Source organism: Mauremys reevesii, linkage group 16 (assembly GCF_016161935.1).
Source record: "Mauremys reevesii isolate NIE-2019 linkage group 16, ASM1616193v1, whole genome shotgun sequence".
Taxonomy (NCBI): Eukaryota; Metazoa; Chordata; order Testudines; family Geoemydidae; genus Mauremys; species Mauremys reevesii.
Genome location: NC_052638.1, coordinates 27430403 through 27452837, shown reverse-complemented (window position 1 = coordinate 27452837; position 22435 = coordinate 27430403). Strand labels below are relative to the sequence as shown.

Below are 22435 nucleotides of genomic sequence, written 5' to 3'. Positions count from 1 at the left end.
GCTCTCACCATTTCTGGGTGTTTGCATAGGCTTTGCTGGAAGCAGTGTTTCTTGTACAAGAGTGACAAATGTGTCATTTCTATTCACTGTTTTCACATTTCCCCCTTTTTATTTTCTAACTTCTCTTGGATATGTGTGTTTTTTAAATTCCATGGTGTTCAGTCCCCTGTTCCCTCTCAAGCCCTTGCACCTTACTACTTACCAATTATTCTGCTAAGTGTTTCTAGTCCTAGACATTAACAGATGTTACTGTCTACTGTTATACACATCCCTAGCAACAGAAGCCAAGTGCTAGTAGTACTCCTTGCATTTAAGCTAAAGTTTTACTATGGCATCCTTAGCAGAAGAATGCACTACCCAGGATGATTAGAAAATGTGAAACATCAAATAGGGATGGTGCACTTAGAACACAAGCCTGCAGCATATAATAAACCTTGACAATGGTTCATAAATTAAGAACATGAAAATGATGGATTTTTTAAAGGACATCTCTATGACAGATATGACAATTTCCTGCAGTATCCTACATAAACTGTATTGAATTAAGTTAAACCTTACTCAATTAAGTTTATATATCATTTTGGGCCAGGGATTTATGTAATTCCATAGGGGAGGAGGACCACAGCTCTCCAAGAACTAAAAACAGTGAGCGGCGATTAGTCAAATTCACTCAGATTGTAACACTTCACAAGAGGTACCACCTCTTGGTGAGACTTGTATATCCTGATTCAAACTGTATTCTCCAGCAAACCAACAAAGAAAGGACTTTTGGATAAACAGCCTGAGTTTAAACTAACTCAGGGCCTGATTGAGCAAATGGACAGGACCTTCTATCCAAAGCAGGTATCAATCCACCCTGGAAAGGGTTGGAAGAACTTGATCTATTGATGGGTATGCTTGTTCTGAGCCCAGGTGGTTATGAACCTGTAACTGCAGAAAAATACCTTGGTGGGTTTGAAAAATTTATCACCTGGGAGAAACATTTTTGGAGCTGGGGTGATCTCTGGTAAGCTTACTAGCATGTCTGTATGTTCTTTTATTGTTTTTAATATGTTTTCTCCGTAATGCTTTCACCTTAAGAATAAGTGAGCTTGCTTAGGAAAAGCTGTGTGGTATCTTATACCTATGGGCAATTATGCAGTTTATAGCCTTTGAAGATAAAGCAAAGCAGGCCTGCTGAAGCACTCTGACTTTCTGGGGAATTCCCAATGTAGGCAGGGAACTGTGCAGTCTGGAAATACCCCACTCAGGAAGGAGAGAGACCCATGTCTCTGCCCAAGAGAGGTATGAATGGGGAACCAGAATCCTAAGAACAGGTGCCTCTGCTGGACCACAGAGGCAGAATAGAGGTACAGTTGCCCTGAACTGCGAGAACCTCTTTCTTGGCAGAAGTAAAAAATAAGAGACAACTTTTTCCAGTTCCCATGTAATAGCTACAAGCAGAAAAAGTCTGGTGTTCTTTAACAGTCTCCTCTGTGATGCTCTTTAACCTACAACTTTGAAATGGAAATATTTAAAGCCAGGACTGATACAATAAAACAGTTTCTTCAGAGCAACATCAATTATTTTGCTGTTACCTACTTGGACATCTGTACCCATTGTTCCCCTCTGCAGCTTTTCTAAAAACTCTAAAGCATGTTTTCAAGCAACATGAATATCCAGTGCTCAATCTTCATGTTCAGTGAACCTGTTTGTTAACTGGTATCTGACACAGAACTGAGGGAGACATGAGCCAACACTGCAATCCAGCCAGATTTGATTTTTAAAACCTAATACATGCTGATCTTCTAACATTCTTGATAATTGTTGGCCTTGTGTTTGTTTTAGATATAAACAAATCACTGACTAATATGAATAGATATAACCAAAGTCAGATCATCAACAGACAGTATAACAAACATTCTGGTTGGAGCAATTGGTTATGTAAGTAGAAATTAAATGTGAATACTAAGTCACAAAAAAGTCCATTTTACTGATGGAATAACTAAAGATCTGTATCTGCAACAACTCTGCTCGTACTCCCTCATCCAAGAGATTGTTGAACTTCAGCATGCTGGACTGCCTGCCACAGCAATTAATGATGATCTGTAAGTTCACCACCCCCCATCTTTACTGGGGTGGTTTTGATTTCTCTTAGTTCTGACACAGACATAGTGTGGCTTTGGGAAATTATTGTAAAACTATTGCAGATCTCTGCAGTAACAATCATCCTCTATAGCAACATAGGACAAGATTCTAATACTGAGACTATATACCTGGTTACCCAGGTGCAGGGCTTTCAAAACGTCTAGATTTTTATGTGCTTTTGTTACATTTCCACTCTTGGTCTTAACTACTCATACAATCCTTGTTTATGTTCCATGCCACTGTGTGTTTCAACACAGTTCTGCCAAATCATGACCCTTGTATGCAAACCCACAACAAATTCCACTTGTACCTCACTTATGCATTTCACCCTGTCCAAGCAGCTTATGCTTCAAATAATAAACAGATAATGAACACATTTTGCCAAATGTAGTTATACTAACCACTTTGTTATGAGTAATTTGTTTGAAACATTTCTACGCAGTTACAATGCCTATGGATCATCTGGAACATGTGTAGAAGTGTACATCCCATTCCTTTCTGCTACATTCAAGTATCCTTGCAAAATAGCATGCACATCTCAGCCATGTATCACAGAAGGAAATGGAAATTTCCACTGTCATTTCCCCCAAGTCCTCACATCTCATGGTAATGTTGATAATCCTACGCAGCACAGAGGAATGACTGATCCATTCTTTTATCTCACTGTCACAGATACAAAATTTTTAGCTCTCTTTCCAGAGAAGTTTCTTTCCTAGCTTCAGAGATCCCATGTTTCTTTCATATACTGTATCTCAATAATATTTAGGTGGCAGTTGCATTTCTAATTAGGATGAAAACAAAACACTGTTGCTGAAATGGCTGAAAATGTAAGAACCACAAAACGATGGATTTTGTAATATTTGCGTATCTGTGCTAGATGTTGGCAGACTGATGAATTTTTACCATGGACAGAGGAGTCAGGCAGAACCCAAGGAGCATTTTTTCTTATTGTGGCAAACATTGGTGTTGCTAGTAAGGATTACTGTCACTAACAGGCTGGCCTAGTTAGGGATAAGACTGATGTAAGGGCACAGAAGCAAATTTGCTCCCCAAAGAACACACAATATTTGTATGCTGTGCTCTTATGCTGTAGGCTATGGGTTTCAAGTACTATTTCAATGAACAGATAGAATGGAGGTTAAAACAAAGACAGTCTCAATGTTTCCTGATATTAAATGAAAAAAGGTTATTTACTGAAAATCTGCATAATCTCAGTTTGCTTTAGACAACCAGCAGCAGCTGACGCATCTTTGCTGGCACAGATGCCCAGTTTGCTACCATCTATGACCCATGGTAAAATGCTGGGGCACTGATCAACTGATCTATGAAGAAATACTAATTTTTACAATATACTACAGAGGGTCCATGGGAGTGGACTCGATGACCTAATTATTTTCCTCTTTAATTTCTAGGCTTATTGAGGATAAACTGTTTGCACAGGAAGTTTGTTATACAGATGGGTGCATCTCAGATAAGGTTAGGAAAGAGTCATAACACTACAAACTATTCAAAAGGCTAAAAATAATGTGGCATGTTTTAACCTCTGTACTGCCAGAGCAGCCTCTGTAATTATGTTACATTAAACTTCAAAAGCCTGCAGTTAGTCTTTGGATAAGGAAATACCACCCTGAAACTGATGATTAACTGAACAGGTACTGAAACTAATGAAACTGTAAATAGATAGGAACATGCATGTCTCCTGAACACTGTTGAGAAATTATGATGGTTGTCAGTATTGAAAATGCTTTTAATAGATTGTGTCAAACATGAAAGGCTGCATAATTCCTAAAATAACTGTCAGACTATAGAAAAAGCACCACAATATTTTCTCTGAGAAAAAGTGTGAAGTACACAATCTGCCACATGAACAAAATAAGGTTAATGTGTGGGTACAGCCTCTATTAGAAACACCAAACATATTGCATCGCTGAATTGCGTAAGACAAAAAAATCAGTGTAGCCAGAAAGCACAGATAAAATTCTTCTTGTACTACAGGGGCATCCTAACTTTGCCCAAGCTTGCCAGGAGCTTGAAGGCCTCAATTTGCATGCATACCAGAGCAGCCTTGAGCTACCCTAATTCTTAAGATTGCAGCATAGAATTCTCCAGACCACAGGTCCCAACAAACTATCCTGCAGGCACTTACCTCAACATGGAGAGCTGGGAAACAAAGATGGTCTTGGATTACTGGGAGTAATCAATTTCCAGGTCTACCTGCAGCTCTGCCACAGATTTCCTGTATAGCCTTGGAAAAGTCTGAGGACTTGTCTACACTTGCAGCACTGTGCTGAAACGCTTAGTGAATATGCTACCTACGCCAACGGGCGAGCTTCACCCATCTACATAGGTGTTCCACCTCTCCAAGAGTGATGTAGTTATCCTGACATAAGTTGGTAGTGCAGACCAAGCCACAGTCTCAGTTTCCTCATTTATGTAATGTGGGTAATAAAAAGTACTTATCTCACAAGAGTAGTAGTCCAAAGTTTACTTGGTGTTTATAAAACACACTGAAATACATGAACGGAAAGTGCTGTAGAAATGTTACTGAAGTATTACTATATGTCTCTGTTGACCACACCTATGTAGTGAAGCAAGGGCATCTGCAATCCACAAGGTAGATCCATGCACTACACACGAAGCAGTCATGCGCGCCGCCGGCAGTCGCGCGGGCGAGCGCCCCGAGCGGAGGAGGGACGGACCGCTGCAGAGGCTGCTGCAGAGGGCGCTGGCGCCTGCGCGGGCCCGCGCGGCTGCGGGCGGCGCGGTGCAGCGGCGCCGGCGAGCTGTCGCACGCGCAGTCATGCCGGCGGGAGCCCAGCAGAGCGGCCGGACCCCCCCGCCTCCGCAGTCATGCTGCGGTAGGTCGGTCGTCCGGGGCGGTGACGGACCTCCGGCATGGGCATGGGGCGGGCAGGCCCGCCCAGCCTGCCGCCCCCTAGATTTGGCCGCCCTAGGCACCAGCTTGTTGTGCTGGTGCCTAGAGCCGCCCCTGACTACACAGTCAGGTATTGCTACAAGCTCTCCCATGTCAAACATTACTGTGTAAATCTATGAAAATCTGGGGGAAATATCTTCAGTAGGATTCTTACTAAATCCAGTACTACATATCATTACAATATAATTGAAATTATACCTTTAAATTTGGGCAGATGGAATAGAACCTCAAAATAAACTTCAGTTCACTATTAGAACAGCAATAAAACAAACTTCTAAATAAATAAATAAATAAATAAATGAATGAATATTTAAAGATGAGTGCAAGTTACTTTTCCAGATCAAGTGAAAACCCAAACAACAAAATGCTCTATTTTTAGTTAATAGATTTTAAATCCCTTCTTTTCAAAGATTTCTATCAGAGTCTTATGCTAGAGATGGATTTCTCATTCTAAGTACAACTGTATTTGTCATCACTTGAACAGGGCTATTCAAACCAATAAGTACCAAGAGTGGTTGAAAGGTCCTTATAGATAAACAGTTCAAATTTATTGCATTATTTGGGGGGAGGGGGAGGAGAAAGGGAAGCCTCAGTCAACCTTCTCTACCCACGTGCATTCATGATACAGTTAAAATCCTCTTGCAAGCAGTAAAAGCACTAACTAACATGCAGGACCAAATCCCACCATTAGTTACGCTTATCTATACAAAACCACTGAGGTCAATGGAGTTACATGGCTGTACACGAGGGAAGATCTGATCCACACATGCTGATTTATTTCTATCAGAAAATAAAAAAAAAATAAAAAATAAAAAAAATAGATGTTTGGGCTTCTTCAAGAAGCAGTCTTTAGCTGAGTCATGAATACTATCTGTACTACCCAGCAGTCACTGTCAGGCTTGCTTCACTGTAATATGCATGAAATCTAGTATTTACCCTACATCCTAGGCAATAATGAGGTCATCGTAAGCAGAGCTGCCAAGTTTTATTTATCACACGTGACGTTCTTGTGCACTTGGCAGCGCTGCCCGACATTCCCACCTCACAGTGGAGACATCATGCATCCACTTGGGCTACAAGAATGGCCTGCCATTGTTACTGTTGACTGTCAGTGGCCATTGTGGTACAAGCAGCCAGACATCTCCCCTCTCCTTGCTGAATCCAAACAGGGTAGGAGCAGCCAGAACAGAATGGAGACAGAAGATATGGGGCCCTGACACAAGCCCCATGTTTCTTCAGCTTCCCTTCCCCGCCCCCCGCACACCTAATTCAGCTTCCTCCCCAGACACTATTCACTCTAATCCACCTTCCGACCCAGCCACCAGTCACTTCCTCAGAAGCCCCTAGTTTTCCCTTCAGATACCAAATCCAGCCCCCTAGTATCTCCAGCCACTTTCCCTCATGCATTTATGCATCCCCAATTGCCAGTTTTTGTGCATCTCCAGTTCCTACCACCAGCATGGTTCAGGACTGGGTGTGTTGACGGTTATGGATATATGAAAGTTGTTTGCAAATATGTCTGTTAAGTAATTTGCACAAAATGTCACACATGGAGCAGCAAATATCTGGCAGCTTTGCTAAGGTTAGGGATGGCTGATACACTGGGACTGCACACCTAAATGTACAACAGCAATTTATACTAGACTCATTTCCTCAGGTGAACTGCATACAGATATGTCCAAAAGTTAATACAAATGTAGGTGCTCAGTGGATCTACATGCTGATATACATGCTCATTTCAGGCAACCAAGTCTGAAAGTTAGGCTCACAGCAAGCAAGAAAATGAAGATACATCCAAAATGAATGAGAGTTTCTGGCAATTCTTTCCCCACACCCAAATTTCTTGTATTTGTCAACGTGAGGCCTGCTAGTCTATGTTTCTTATAGTCTCTAGGTACGTAACCAAGTCAACGCAATGGACTTCTCCTTGCTGACAGTTCAGTTTTCCCCCTAAATAATACAATGCTTGTGTTCATGTTTACAAGAGATTTAGCACTCAGAGTGTCAAAAAACAGCAGCAGGTTATTACAAATATATTTGCCATACATTTCAACAACTTTTTGTATTATTTACAGATCTAATAAAATGAATTCCTAATTCTTTTTTTGGACAGCATTTCTCAAAGTTATACAATGAATAAGAGTATTTTTTGCCCACCTCAGTCATAAATAAGAAATGTTGGCACTGCTAGAAAGGCTCTCTTTCAGAGAAGGAGAAATTGCTAGAAGACAATTCCAGATTTATTTAATTTAACATCCTATAATCTCATTACATTTCTAAAGACTCACTACTCTGTGGGTGTTCAAATTGGACATAAGAAAGATATATATTTTACTCAGTATACATAGCATTTATTCAGGATCTTAAATTTCAGTAAAAGACAGGCAGAGTTTAAAGAACAAACTTAAAATGTTTATTCAGCTATTTTTACAATATGAAGATTTGGATGAGAACTTACTGTAAGATTCCAGTTGATCTGTGGTATTCTTGTGTGAAGATTTAGACTGAACATAAGCAATAAAGCTCCAGTAACTACAAATGCACTACAGCTCACAAACTCAAAGAAATACAGGCCTTCGCAAGGGGAGCATTCCATGATGGTCTCTATGCAGATGAATGCAATCAGTGCCAAAACCTAGGAAAAAAAACAAATGGAAAAAATATAAATAGATTTCCACATATTGAAAATAGCCACAAGTATTCCTGAAATTTCCATTGGGAACATGATCAGTTTACTCTCAAGAATGTGCAATTTTAGTTTAGAATAGGGCACTATTTGAAAGCAAGAATAAAAGAAATTAGTGCAAGATTTTTTGGGTACTTCATGTATTACAAAACTTATAGTAACAAAATTATACTGATCTAAAGTCAACATAGCCACTGGTCATGGGTTGCCGAAAAAAGAGCCCCCTTTTCTAAGCCCAACAGTATAAAGTGCAAACGATAAAGCAAACATTTTATTTCCTTTTTAAATTTTTCATACGTCTTTTCAGAACTTGGAGAAAATATCCAACTGATTTTGCTTATTAGTGCAAACAGCATCCAGATCAATACCATTTTAAAATGCCTTTTCCCATTACATTTATTTCAAAGGTCAGTCAACTTAAAAATGTAGTCAGTTTAAATAAAAATTTTAGAATAGCTTCAAATGTTCTCCACGGACCTCACTCCATTGTTATGATTTGAAAATCACAATTCCCTACTTCTGCAAATACTTAATTCTCCTCTTCCCCCCCTCCCCATCCTTTGTTGTTGAGTTACAGCCTCACATAAAGGAAAAAGAGCCTAAAGTCCTGATCCTGCAAATGCTTACACGCTTTAAACTTGGCGCAGAAACAGTCCCATTGAAGTCAATGAAGGTTTAAAGTTAAGCACATGCGTAAGTCCTAAGTGTTTGTAAGACTGCAGGGGATAGAGTGAAATATACTCTGTAAAATGAACAAAACTCAAATATTAGAAAAAAGGAATCTCTCAGATAGCAGTCTTACCCATAACTGGTATAATTCAGACATAAATGCAATTTTCATGTTGACAATCCCCCTTTAAAAATAACTTGTGGAAAAAAAATTGGGCAGGTGCCTTCTTGGTTCTTTGTATCTTGTGAAAATTTGGGAACTTTATCGGTACAAAGTAAGAATCCTGGTTTTACTATGAAGTCATTAGAAAATTGCTGTATCAGGGAAAGCCTCTATGTGAACATGGAATCCACCCCTTGCTGACAAGGACTGAGTACCAACAAGGCACAATGGAGAGTTGTTAACCTTAACAACTGCACTCTGACTGAACCACTGGTATGCTAAGGAGGCTGGCTGGAGCAGGGAGAAGCTATTTCCTTCAGCTTGTCTACAGGGGGCTGAAGAAGTGAAGATGAACACCAGCAGCAGAACAAAGGAACCAGGTGTTGGTAGGGGGCCACAAACTTGAGAGACTCTCTGAGGCAGGAACGGGAACTTTGGGCAGGAGAGGGGAAAGAGACGGGCAGGTTTTCATAGCAGGGAGTGCTGTTTAACTGCAACTGGCCACAGTCAGAGAAAGCTGACCTAGAGGGAGGCTCCATGTCTCTGAAGGGAAGTCATAAGCTGGAGAGGAAGGATCCTGGTCACCAGGGGCGGCTCCAGGCACCAGCACGCCAAGCGCATGCCTGGGGCAGCAAGCCACGGGGGGCGCTCTGCCGGTCGCCGGGAGGGCAGCAGGCAGGTTGCCTTCGGCGGCATGCCTGTGGAGGGTCCGCTGGTCCCGCGGCTTCGGCAGACCTCCCAGAGGCGCACCGCCGAATCCGCGGGACTGACGACCTCCCGCAGGCAAGCCACCGAAGGCAGCCTGCCTGCTGTGCTTGGGGCGGCAAAATACCTAGAGCCGCACCTGCTGGTCACCCCAGGGGGCTCTTCCCAAGCCCAAAGAACACTGCGGAGCTGTGAAAAACCTGAGGCAGGGAAATGCCTAGAGGTGTGTATTATTCTACATGGATCTGTGTTTCTCACACTATAAAGTAAAGAACAATGGTATTTTAGAATCCTTTGCCAAGTCTATCTGTGTCTGTTCACTTCACTATCACATGCCCCTGAAGAGGTAAACTGTAAACCCAGGGTTCCCACATGGCTGGAGTTCTGGGAGAGAATATGTCTAAACTGCGAGGGAGTTTAAGGGGCCAGCACGGTCCCAGGAGCTAGCAATTGGTTCATGGGGTCTCAGTTCTCAGAATGGGGTGCTAGACAGAATCTGTACCCCAATAGCATTCCTAGAGAGCCCACACCAGGGACAGTGTCTGGACTCCATTACGACTCTGCAGGCTTAAAGCACAAGGGGCCCAGTGAGGTGGATCCCTTCACAACAGTCTCGTGAGTGTCCAACAGGAGTTCAGCCAGATCTGTGACATATATAAAGGCAGCCTGAAGGATGTTTGATTTTGATTACCCACTTCACCCCCGAAAAAGGCATTTTCCCCCCTGCTTCTCAGGGATTCTGTTTAGCCTGGAAGACTCTACAGTGACTAGAGAACTAGCAAGATAACATCACTAGAGTCCTAAGAGATTAAATTAAGCAACTATGGGGAGGTGGGAGTTTTTAGTCAGACTGTTTAAACTCTATTTATCTGTTAGTTTCTAAATGTAAAACACAAGGAGAAATATAACTTTCAAGCCTCCTTTAGATATTAAACAGCAAAGAGTATCAAAAGATTATTGCACCCATAACAGAAGGGAAAATTCTATCCCCACTGAACTTAATTGTAAAACTTCCAGAGACTTCAATGGGGCAACGCTGTGCATACAGTTCTCGTCTCATATTCTTACCCTAGACTCTAAACACTAAGTCAGTAATTAGAACTTTGGCAAACACTATACAACACTATTCCAAGCACACACTTTTCTCCTCTGGCCTGCCTCAAGGCTAGTATCACCAGTTTCATCAGTTCAGTCAGGCATGAGCAGGACTTAATCAGGCTAGCACTTTTCGAAGTGCTATCCCATTTCAGCTCAGTTTCTGTGAGGTCCTCACATCTCCTGTAGTTAGAAATGTTGAGTTAACCAGGGCAAGTCAGCTATGGGATCGTAGGCCTTCTGCCAAAAGGAATGAACTGGTGAAAACAGAATTGTTCATGTCCAATATCCCTTCCTATACTGGTTTTAGGTCTCTTAGATTATTTTCTGTAATTACTACCTAATGCCTATAGAGAATTTAAAAAAAGAAAAACATGAATATTTTATGTTCTGTTCTTTGTTCTCTCTCTATAGCTCCTCTAAAACATGATCCTTGATTAAGGTAGAGAATCACCTCTCCTCATCTGAGAAACCATATTGTGAGAGGAAAAATGGTCCAGTGCTTAGGGCACTAGCCGGGGACTCGAGACATGGACTCAATTTTCTGCTTTGCCACAGACTTCCTGTGTGAACTTGGGCAAGTCACTTAGTCTCTCTGGTTCCCAGTTCCCCATCTAAAACAGAAATAATAGGACTTCCCTCCCTCAAATGGATGTCCAGGGTAAACACACTAAAAATTGTACGATACTAATGTAATGGGGAGCACATAAGCACTTGTAGAATACATATAAAACTAAAGAATTCAAGTTAGCCTAAGTTTAATTAAGAAAATGACATTTTCTCTTTATAGTTTGTGGCCAGGAGGGAAAAGGTCCCAATCAGCAGGTAAATGAAGGCTGTGAGAATAGTAAGTACTACCTGTAGTATGGGAAGGATGTATGGTTCCAAAAGTAAAAGTAAAAGAACTGCAGTAACAAGACAAAGAAAAACTATCTTAAATAAACAAGCTCAAACCTTACCACTGTTCTGCTGGTAAGCAAGGAGTGGGGGAGAAAAGAAGAAAGGAAAGGCCCTGGGAAGAAAGGAGGCTGTGAATCTTATCTAGATTAAGACTGGAAAAAAGGGTAAATTGTCTCAAATTGGTTTTTTGCTGAAGTCAGTACAGTAATTGGCAATGACATCACTTGTTTGTTAAAGGGTATAAAAGGTAAACTCTTAAAGGGGTTCATTGCTAATACCTGCCTGACCATGTTGGAGCTGACCAACATGGGTCTAAGCACCCCAGGTTTAGCATTTGATCAAATGCTTATAAATGTTTTGTTACTGTTTTGATGTAGTAAATTGCTTATTAGTTAGGCTTTTTAGGCATATTTACAGCAATTGTATAAATACCATTGGCTTTTGGATTTAATAAAGGAATTTATGGTTACATTAGTGTTTGATGGTTTCCCATATCAATATTAATAATTTCAAGGAAACTCATCCTATGTCTTATTTCTGTCTACTACTTCATTGTGGTGTGACTATACATTTAGATTTAAACAGCAACATAGGCACTTACTAAGACACAACTCAATGCAACCCTTATGAATACAATCTCTCCATCACTACTACAAAAAGCACCTAAGCAAAAAAGTCCAGTCACAAAAAGTCACGATCAATTTCTGCTAGCTCGGGTATATGCAATACACATGTTGCATTTACAGGTATGTCTAAACAATATTTTTTAACTGAGCACAGTGTAAACAAACATGTTAAAACACTGAATATAACTGCAAGGTTTGGATCCAATCTGGATATTAAATAGCAAAAAGAAAACATGTCAATCACAGTGGCTATATACAAAAGTCAAACTTTGATGTGAAGAGTCTGCTAAACTAAAAGCAGGATAGTCTGCCGGGAGGTGGCCTGATCTTGCATTAACAACACATAATAAAGTCTAACATTACTGTAAATAGCTGCCTCACAATTGACAGTAATTTGAATTACCAACTTCAAAGGAAGAGAGCGCTTTTATGAACCTTCAATTTATTCATGAGCATTAATATCAAGTTTTGCAACTAAACTTGAGCTGTTAATTGGCTAACTTCTAAACACTTTTAGAAGTTCCATTGAACAGCCTCACACATCGTGATTTATATAACTGTAGTCCAAAAACAGCGCCGACAGTCTTTTAAAAATGCTCTCAAGTGTTTTATATTATAATAAATGTATTTTACAACATTCTCTAGATAGATTACAGTACATGATTCTGTGCAATTCTAACCCCATTCCTAAAGTATACACAATACATAATTGTGCCAGAGTAACCAAAAAAATTCAATAGGAGGAGCTAAAAACTGGGTCAGATTGATCATTCATTACAACTGGCAACTACCGTGCAGCATATGGGGTCTTTTTGTTCTGACAAATTGCTTTTCCCCTACGTATTCATCTCAACAGTAAGCTTAAAAGGGAACCATCGCCTTATACAAAATTAGAAACAAACATAGGGTAAAAGACACCTAGGATGATGCATTTTGCACAAAATGTGTTAATTTCCTAGTTTTGAGTTATGGTGGATAAGAAAGTACTAAAACTTATGAGCAATTATTACTTGTAGAATGCACTTTATTATTCAATATAGGAGGAAGGGCATTTACCTGTGACACACACTCTTGTAAGTAAAGTGCTATTCCTATATAAATAGACTGAAAGCAAAATCATGTGGTGTTAGCATAGTCATTTAAGCAAATTTTTATTGCATTCACTTGGAATTATGCATGTTTTCTTGGAGTGGGCCAACACTGATCTTTCTTGGAGGAAAAACATGATTAAAATTTGATAAAAAATAATTGCTTCAGTTTAGGGTACAAACATTGAAAGTAAAGTTAAAGGTGAGATTTTCAAAAGCATTCAAATATTGGCATAACTCTGCATCCACTTAATGGAATTTTACCACTGCCTTTAATGGAAGAAGCATTAGGCCAACACCTAACCTGTGAAAAATTGGAGTATCCCTACTCTCAGATCCAGTGCAGGGCCTAAAGCAGTCAGGTTCAGCCATTACAGAGAAAGTCCTTCCGAGCCTCTGTACCCTTGGGCTAGACTATGCTCAGTCACTTCGGAGATGATGCATGTGCAATTTGGTCAGCACAAGAAACTGCAAGAGGCTTGCACATGTTCAGTGAGAATGGAATCTTTCAAGATTTTAGCTGCTGAAAGTCAAAGAAGTCTCTAATGACCACATGGAAACTGCAATTTTTCAAAGGCTTAAAACTTGGCCAAAGTGGGGAAGATTTTCATAGGGACGGCAAAAGGCACATGAAAAATTTCAGTTCAAACTGTTAAAAATTAGCAAAGTTAAACACAACTGGAAAACAGTGTTGTATAATGGGAAATGTCAGGCAACATTAATAGGTAGCGCTACCAGCCCAGCCTGCAATAACGAGAACAGGAGTATAAAATGTCTTCATACACTTAGTTTTATAGAGAAGTTATTGGAGAATAAAAATGTAAGGATTAAGCTACAAAGAAAGTGGAGAGGAAAATTTTAAAGGAAAGTACATTATTGGGCGGAGGGTTCTTTCAAGCTTCCTTTACCCCCTGCAGGCAGAAATCTTGTGTTTGTCAGTAGAGAGCCAGATGATTTTGAAGCTATGTTAGTCTATGGGCAGGTCTACACTACAGCCGGAATCGACACTCTGAGCTTGATCCACAGGTGGTCAATTTAGCAGGTCTAGTAAAGACCCACAAATCGACAGCAGATCGCTTTCCAGTTGACCCCTGTACTCTACCCCCGACGAGAAGAATAAGATAAGTCAACAGGAGATTTTCTTCCATCAACCCCACACGATGCAGACCCTGCAGTAACTTGCCCTAAGGTACGTTGACTCCAGCTACGTTATTCACATAACTGGAGTTGCGTAGCATAGGTTGACTTTCTGCAGTAGTGTAGACATAGCCTATGACTGCCAGACTGGCTGTATGGTGCTCAGCTCTGCCCAATACTAAGACTGGTTGCTGCAATAAAACTGCAGCTTTCATTCTATTTTGTAGTGGGTTTCAATATGTAGGGTTTTTAAAATGCTGGACTCTCAGCAAAGGAGTCAAATGCCCTATTGCCAAGTAAATGGATTACAATTGTGTCAGTTTAAATACATTTTAAATACAGTAATTGATTTTGCCGTAAGTGAAAAAATAAAACCTGTAGCAACAGACACCAAACTTGAACAGGAGCTTTTTGAAGATTATTGGTGGCCCATTTTCCTATCAATGATAAAATTTACTGTGTGCTTTATTTTTGCATATCAAACAACTTAAGCACTAAAAATAAAGGCTGGTTCTGTAATGAAACAGACAAAGTAAAAAGCGAGTTTTCCTGTTTATCTAAAAGCACCACAGAAAGCCTTATTGTCTGGTTAAATGACATAATTGCACATGATTTCAGAAAAACCACAAAATGGTCAGCATTTTTTCTGCCTGAAAAATACCCACAAAATTTTAGTAATACTGTCACATTACCAAGACATTTTTTATTTCCAGACTGTTTAGATTAGTGGTACAGTACAATACATACATACAGTATACAAGGAATAAATTGCTTTTAAAAAACTTTAAAAAAATCCAAAAAAAATAAACTTTTTCTTGCATTCAAATATAGATATATTGTTTTCATTTTACTTGACCCAGTGGTTCTAACTCAATGTATGAAATAAAGTCTCGCTCCTTGTAAAGCACATGCATTTCCCACATCTAAAACAGCTGGCACAAACATGAATATTTTGGATAATATGACTTTAACACAGTACTGCTTCTCCAGCAAAAACCCACCTTTTACCCTAAGCAGAAGGATGACTGATTTCCTGCCCACTCCTACTCTGCATCACTAAGGCTATGGCTACACTACCCAGTTTTTAGCAACACAGCTGTGCCGCTAAAGTCATGCTGCTAAAAGGCACTCAGTGTAGCTGCTGTTTGTAGGCAGAAGGGAGCTCTCCTGACGACAAAAAACTTTCACCCCTAACGAGCAGCAGTGGCTTTGTTGGCAGGAGAGCACTCCTGCCGACAAAGCACTGTTCACACCAGCGCTTTTTGTCGGTAAAACTTTTGTCGTTCGGGGGAGGGGAGAGTGTTTTTTAACACCCCTGAATAACAAAAGTTTTGCCAACAAAAGTGCCAGTATAGACAAAGCCTAGAAAGATTCAAAAACTCAATTACCATGACTGCAAAGAGCTTGAACTCTGCAAATAAAGTTAGGATTCTATTCTTAAACCTGGAAACTTTAGGGGAAAGGTGTTAAATAAAAAGGGAAGGTTACGCAAGCACTAGTAAGTCAGCATCTTAAATAAACTAAATTGTATTCAAGGTACACAAAATGAAATAGTGAGCAAGGCCAAAGAGACCAAAACCAGAATCTTGATTTCAATCTCCTCTGAATTTTTTTTTTTTTTTTTTTTTTTTTTTGTGGTGGAAGTAACGTAGTTAAGTTTGAATCTCCAGAGCCTAACCACACTCTGACGCAGTTTTGGTGCCAAATTTGATCCAGATCTGAAAAGTGTTTCATTTTCTAGTTCTAGTTTGGATGTGATAACAGCTGTAAAGTTTCCAGCATTCAAGGTTATGGAAGTCTTGTGAGTTCAGCTGATCTAGTAATATTTCCACCATGTTAGACCAAATTTACTCAACAACAGTTTCCAAGATTTGGGCACTGCCAACTCCAACCACTTCTCCTGATTCAGCTTGAAACCTGCCTCCAAATATAATCCAGATTTGGGCCCTATCCATCCATCTATCAGACTTACAAACCTCATACAGGAGGGATAATATTTTCATACTAAAGCCAGACCAACATTTTTAGGGTGTATTGCAGGGAAGGGACATATGTGGGAAGCTGTCAGTTTTATCAGGTGTGGGTTTTTTTAAACAATTTGTAGAAGGACGTAGCTTTTTTGTCAATATCAGAAAGTTTAGATGCAGCTTATTTCCAAATATACCATTACAAAGGAGGATAGCTAGTCTGGTAGCAATGTCACACAATCTTAGGCCTGGTCTGCACTGGGAATAACGTAGCTGAAGTTGACGTACTTAGATCGACTTACTGTGGTGTCTTCACTATGGTGAGTCGACTACTGCCGTTCCTGCATCGACTCTGCCTGCGCCTCTCGCCGAGCTGAAGTGCAGGAGTCGACGGGAGAGCGCTCAGGGATCGATTTATCGCATCTAGACTAGACGCGATAAATCAATCCCCGCTGGATCGATCGCTGCCCACCGATCCGGCCGGTAGCGAAGACATATCCTTATACAGCACTTGACAGTCCCACAAGAAAGGTGGTAGTTGAATATGGACTTTCCAAAGAACCTAAGTCCTTTACATAAATAAAAGAGCTACAAAAAGCCAGCTGTGACCTATAACCAGTATGTAGATGATGATGATATTTTAACAGCAAGGGTGTTTTGCTAAACTTAGGTTAACAGAAAAACTATGTACAACTTATGAATTCTGGTTAATTTATGAAATTGCTGTATCGTTGAATGCCTCGATGTGTAGTATGTTAGCCATGGACAAACAGGGCCCCTGACATGTGTCACCCTCATCCCCCAAGAAGCTACAAACCAAACCAAAAGAAGCCATCTGCCTTAATGACTGGGTTCTGGCTAAACAATGGGTATGCTAAGCAGGGTGCCTGAGCTGGAAGAAATAGTTCTACTCACTTGATCTGAAGTGGATGGGGTTACGGTTGCCAACTTTCTACTTGCACAAAACCTGAACACCCTTGACCCGCCCCCCTGCCCTCTTCCGAGGCCCCGGCCCCGCTCACTCCATCCCCCCTTCCTTCTGTCACTCACTCGTTCATTTTCACATGGCTGGCTCAGGGGGTTGGAGTGCAGGAGGGGGTGAGGGCTCTAGAGTGGGCCGGAAATGAGGAGTTCAGGGTGTGGGTGAGGGCTCCGGCTGGAAGTGCGGGCTCTGGTGTGGGCCTGGGGATGAGGGATTTGGGGTGCAGGAGGGGGCTCCGGGTTTGGGGGGAGGCTCAGGGCTGGGGCAGAGGGACTCAGAGACAGAGGAACAAAGACATGGTTTCATAGTAGGCGTGTCCTTTTCTAACTGTGGCACCAGCTGAGGAAGAAGAAAGCTGGCTGGAGAGAGGCAGAGATTCCATAATTCAAAGGAGAAGCTGTATGTAAGGAGAGTGGATCCTGGACACCCTTAAGGACTCTTACCAAATGCAAAGAATGCTCAAGATTGGTGAGGAACCTGAGGCAGAGATGGCATATAGGTGTTTTATCTAGGTTTGTACATCTTTTGTGATATCTAAAGTAAAGAGAGATTGATTTGAGAATCTTTTGCAAAGTCTGCGTGTTACATCCTTCATCTACATTTCACATGTCCCTCAAGGGGTAAACTGTGACCAAAATGCTCACAAAGGTTGGAGCTATGGTAAAGGGTGTTGGTAAGCACCTGGGGTGTTTATGGCGGTCAGCACTGATCCTGGGGGCGGGTCCATTAAGATAAATTTGGGGTGATCATGTTCACTGGGTCCCCATCCCCTCCCTTTATTTACACAGACATTACAAATGTTTTGTGGGGCCCTAAGCCTCACAGCCCTAGAACAGCTGCCCCCCCTCAATGCCCCATCCCACCTTCTCGTCAGCCCTGGCTGGGGCTATAAGTAGTTAGACTCTGAGGTCCCATTTCCATGAAGGGGTAGCAGACAGAGAGCACATGCCCAGGATGTGTGCCAGAGAGATCATAGAAAGACAGTGCTGGACAGTGCTGTTACTCAGACTCAGGAAGTTTAAAGCACACAGGTCTAGCATGATCGGACCCAAACACAGCAGCCTGGGGAAAGTCTGGCTGGGGGAGCTTTGCCAGGGCTGTGACACTGACATTAATCCAAGTGTCTTATTTTAGCAGGACTGATTTGAGATGAATTTAAAAAAAAAAAAAAAGATTCTTGACTGAGGTGGAAATAGATTACTTTTAAAAATGTAAATCACCAATACAACCGGAAAGAAAAAAGTGCCTGGGTTCAGTGATGAGTTCGCTTCTGTTAAACAGTGTTCTGTATACTGTTTGGAAGCATCTCAATTCTGAATGTCCTTGTTCTTCCTTCACCAGCAGACTTGTTCCATTTTAAATACTATTCATAAAGTAGTATTTTGCTATAAGGGAATATTTAACTTCCCTAGTGGCCTAATGTCAGGGAAATTTTTAATGTACAGACACAGCTGTTTCCTTCATCGTGAACCCAAATAACTTCCCTAAACTTCTGGCATGTTATGTTTGTATATTTTTCTAAGTAAATCCTCTAACATTGTATATAATAAGTTCACATTTTTTACATGACAACTGTCTGCACGTGTAAGGCTACAGGTTTATATTATTGCTGCATGCCTTAGGCTCTTTTGGAGCTGTCACAATTTAGTTCAATGCCTAAAACCAGAATTTTGAACCAACAGCCTCTGTGGCTAATGTTACCTATTGGAATTCACCTCCATCACTACATTTGGCCCTTCGAGTTATCCATCTCTGCAATCATGATGATCTGTATTAGGATCTTGATTCCATAGTTACCTGCCATCACCCGTACTGCTGCCTACAACAACAAAGATGCTGATAGTTCTCCTTTGAAATTTCAGGAGGTGCTACATTTCACTCACAATTGTTCTAGCACAACTCATATCATTTTGCTCAGAAGACCAAGGTTTTGTCTTGCTTAGTTAAGCCTCATCTAAAAATCAATCATTTGTCCTAGTAAAGTTAAAGTCACTCTCCCATTAACTCAAACTTTACTTTTTACCAGTTCTGCCTGCAGTGTAACCATTGAAAACTATTCAAATTTTTTGCCACAATTTGAATAGCATTGGTCTACACGTCCCTCAAACACACACACATGCTAGATACAAATTTGTCACAAGGATGTTCATACATTGCTTCAGTGTTGCATTAAATATTGTCACAGGTATGCTGATTCATTCCCTGTCTTCTTCACTCATGTCCAGCTACAAGAGCTATGACATCTGAAGAATAAAATGTTTTATCAGAAGTCCTATTTGCATTAGGCATTGTTGAAAAATAAGAGACAGATATATGGGATTGGAGAATATTTTTATTAACAATCACATACATTCCCTGCTAAATAAGAAGTTTTGAAAGTTTGAATACTGTAGTTCTGAGATAGTATGAAATAATCAACTACGATAAAACTTGTCTAAATAATTGGCTTCTTCCAGGATTCTTCATAGTGATCAAATTAGTACAGCTTCACTTTGCCATTTAAACCTGAGTTACTACTTGGAATTAAGACTCTAGACCAGGGGTAGGCAACCTATGGCATGTGTGCCAAAGGCGGCACTCAACCTGATTTTCAGTGGCACTCACACTGCCCCGGTCCTGGCCACCAGTCCGGGGGGCTCTGCATTTTAATTTAATTTTAAATGAAGCTTCTTAAACATTTTAAAAACCTTATTTACTTTACATACAACAACAGTTTGGTTATATATTACAGACCTATAGAAAGAGGCCTTCTAAAAAAGTTAAAATGTATTACTGACATGCGAAACCTTAAATCAGAGTGAATAAATGAAGACTTGGCACATCACTTCTGAAAGGTTGCTGACTCCTGCTCTAGACCCTAGGTTGATGAAGAATGTGTACATGATGCAGACTCAGTCTTTCAATAAGAAGAGATTGCCAGCTGCTCTATTTCTCGATGTCAACTGCCAACCAGCCTGAAAAAAAGTAACGGTGCTGGTTTCCAAAGGAGCTACCTACCTGCATGCCACCTTTATTGAAGTAATAGGGTATGATAACAATTGACCACAGAAAGGAGAGTGGAAAAATGCTGACTACAAGACTGAATTAAAAACAAGTTACCATTAACCCTCTTTTTTACAGTATTAGGAGATACAAGACAGGTCCTACATAAAGCTTCAGGCTAATTGTGATTTTATCAACTGCCTGTCTTTACATCTTCTATATTAACCAGGAAAGACGGGAAGCTTACAGAAATAAACTGTCAATATGACCCTTGTTGATGATTAACAGAATCTATAAACTTCAGAAATAATATAGGTGTCTGAACTAAAGCCCTGTGATGTCCATGGCAGTCTTTAATCAGATCTAAAATGAAGAAAACATTTTAAAATCTAAATGTTCTTCTGAACAGGCAAATTAGATCATAGCAATATAACTTAAATTATATTATGAATTATTGCCAGCACTCTGTTTTATCATTTAATTTGGAACCCTTTTATAAACACAATATTGTTTTCTCCATATATTAAAAAACAGAGGCATAGGCACAGTACAGTTTTCCATTGGACACTGCTAAAGGCAAACACCTTAAAACAGATATTATCCTCATCCTCAGTACTTCCGGTGACTGTTTACTCAATTTCATGATGCAAAGAAATTCTACATTCAATTTAGTATAGAACATTCAAAAAGCAACATAGGCCAATTCTTCCACAGGAAACATCTCTACAATAGCAGTATAAAATACATTATCTCCATCTCCTTTCCCACAACCACCTGAACCCAAACTTCTCTTCTCAGCATCACAATGTTAACTCTGAAGAATTCACTTTTTCCTTTTCAAAATTATTAGACCAGCTGTTTAACATCCAGATTTGATTTGTAGATTAAGAAAAGGAAATTCAAGAGGGCTGTGGGGATCAGAAGATTGTTAAATGGATATTACAGCCATCCATCTCTAGGTCACCAGTCTGCAGCAACCAAAAGCTGCAACTATCTGAAGGTCATTTTAGTAGACAATGGACCGATCCAGAGCCCAGTAAAGTCAAAGGAAGTCTTTCCATTTACTTTAATGTGCTTTGGAAATGATTAAGTGCCTGCATCACAAAAATGACTAACCCCACTGATATTTAATACATAAAAATTAACTAAATTTTGTTTGGGGATTATACTGAAAATTTTAAATGCTTTTTCTTGGAAAAATATACAGAAATAAAAATCCACTTTGGGCCACAAACTGCAAGGACTGAGTGAGCATAATTCCCACTGCTTTCAATGGAAATTGTGTGAGGAGGGCTCACAGGACTGCAAAATTCAGCAAGTTGCAAAAAAAATATGCATTCAATGAGCACACTATGCTAAAAGAACTACAGTATAACCATTTCCTTTATTAGTACTAGAGTTAACGAGAATTTCTTTACATTTCTTTCCCTGTTTTTGATTAAGCAGCTATGAGAAATAACTACATAATTATGGAAAGATGTCTATTAAGTATTTTCCCCCTCAAATTGACATTTTTGATGATTAAGAAAAATATACACCTCTACCTCAATATAACACTGTCCTTGGGAGCCAAAAAAATCTTACCGCATTATAGGTGAAACCGTGTTATATCGAACTTGATTTGATCCATCGGAGTGCACAGCCCCGCCCCCCTGGAGAACTGCTTTACCATGTTATATCCAAATTCGTGTTATATCGGGTCGCGTTATATTGACGTAGAGGTGTATATATAACTTTTATAATTTCAACTATTCTAGTTAATTTCTAGAATCAAAGATAGACACACAGATTCTAAGAAATATTTTCTATGGTCAGACTGTAAAAAAGTGTATAAAATATGAACATTACCACTATTTGACCTAGTTGTGTTTTCTTACTACAGGTTCAATAATGGCAAAACATGAACTTTGTAAAATAAAAATTGGTAATGAGGAACAAAGACAGATTTTGGCAGCTAATATACCTATTACATCAGTTAACCTCATACAAATTCCTTTTTTTGTTTTAGAGTTTTTACCCGTTTGTTAAGAATCACTCTGCAATGACTTACAACACCACAAAAGTCTGGAGGGAGAATTAATGAGAAAGATGATCTGAAAACAAAATTAATGCCATCTGGAGCGCAACCTTCAAATTATAAGTTATCAAGCACACAAACTTTGTTACACTGACCCACAAGCTGTCCCAGAACCATGCCAATGGAAGGCACACGCGTGAGCATGCACGCACACACACACACACACACACGTGTCACCTGGCCTTCTGTAAACTGAAGGAAGCACGAAGTACAAACCCACTTCTAGTAAGCCCAGACTATGACAAACCTTTTATGGTTTCACAGACACCTCTGACGCGAAGTCAGGGCTGTGCTGA

At 40.2% G+C, this 22435-nt stretch overlaps 1 protein-coding gene across 1 annotated transcript in view; it reads right to left on the bottom strand.

Annotated features, from left to right (window-relative positions):
• CMTM4 (CKLF like MARVEL transmembrane domain containing 4) overlaps window positions 1-22435 on the bottom strand; it is a 56269-nt gene that overhangs the window by 19411 nt on the left and 14423 nt on the right. The window contains exon 2 of the mRNA XM_039502511.1: window positions 7521-7697. Coding sequence (XP_039358445.1) covers window positions 7521-7697 — 177 coding nt within the window. The remainder of the gene's footprint in view (window positions 1-7520; window positions 7698-22435) is intronic.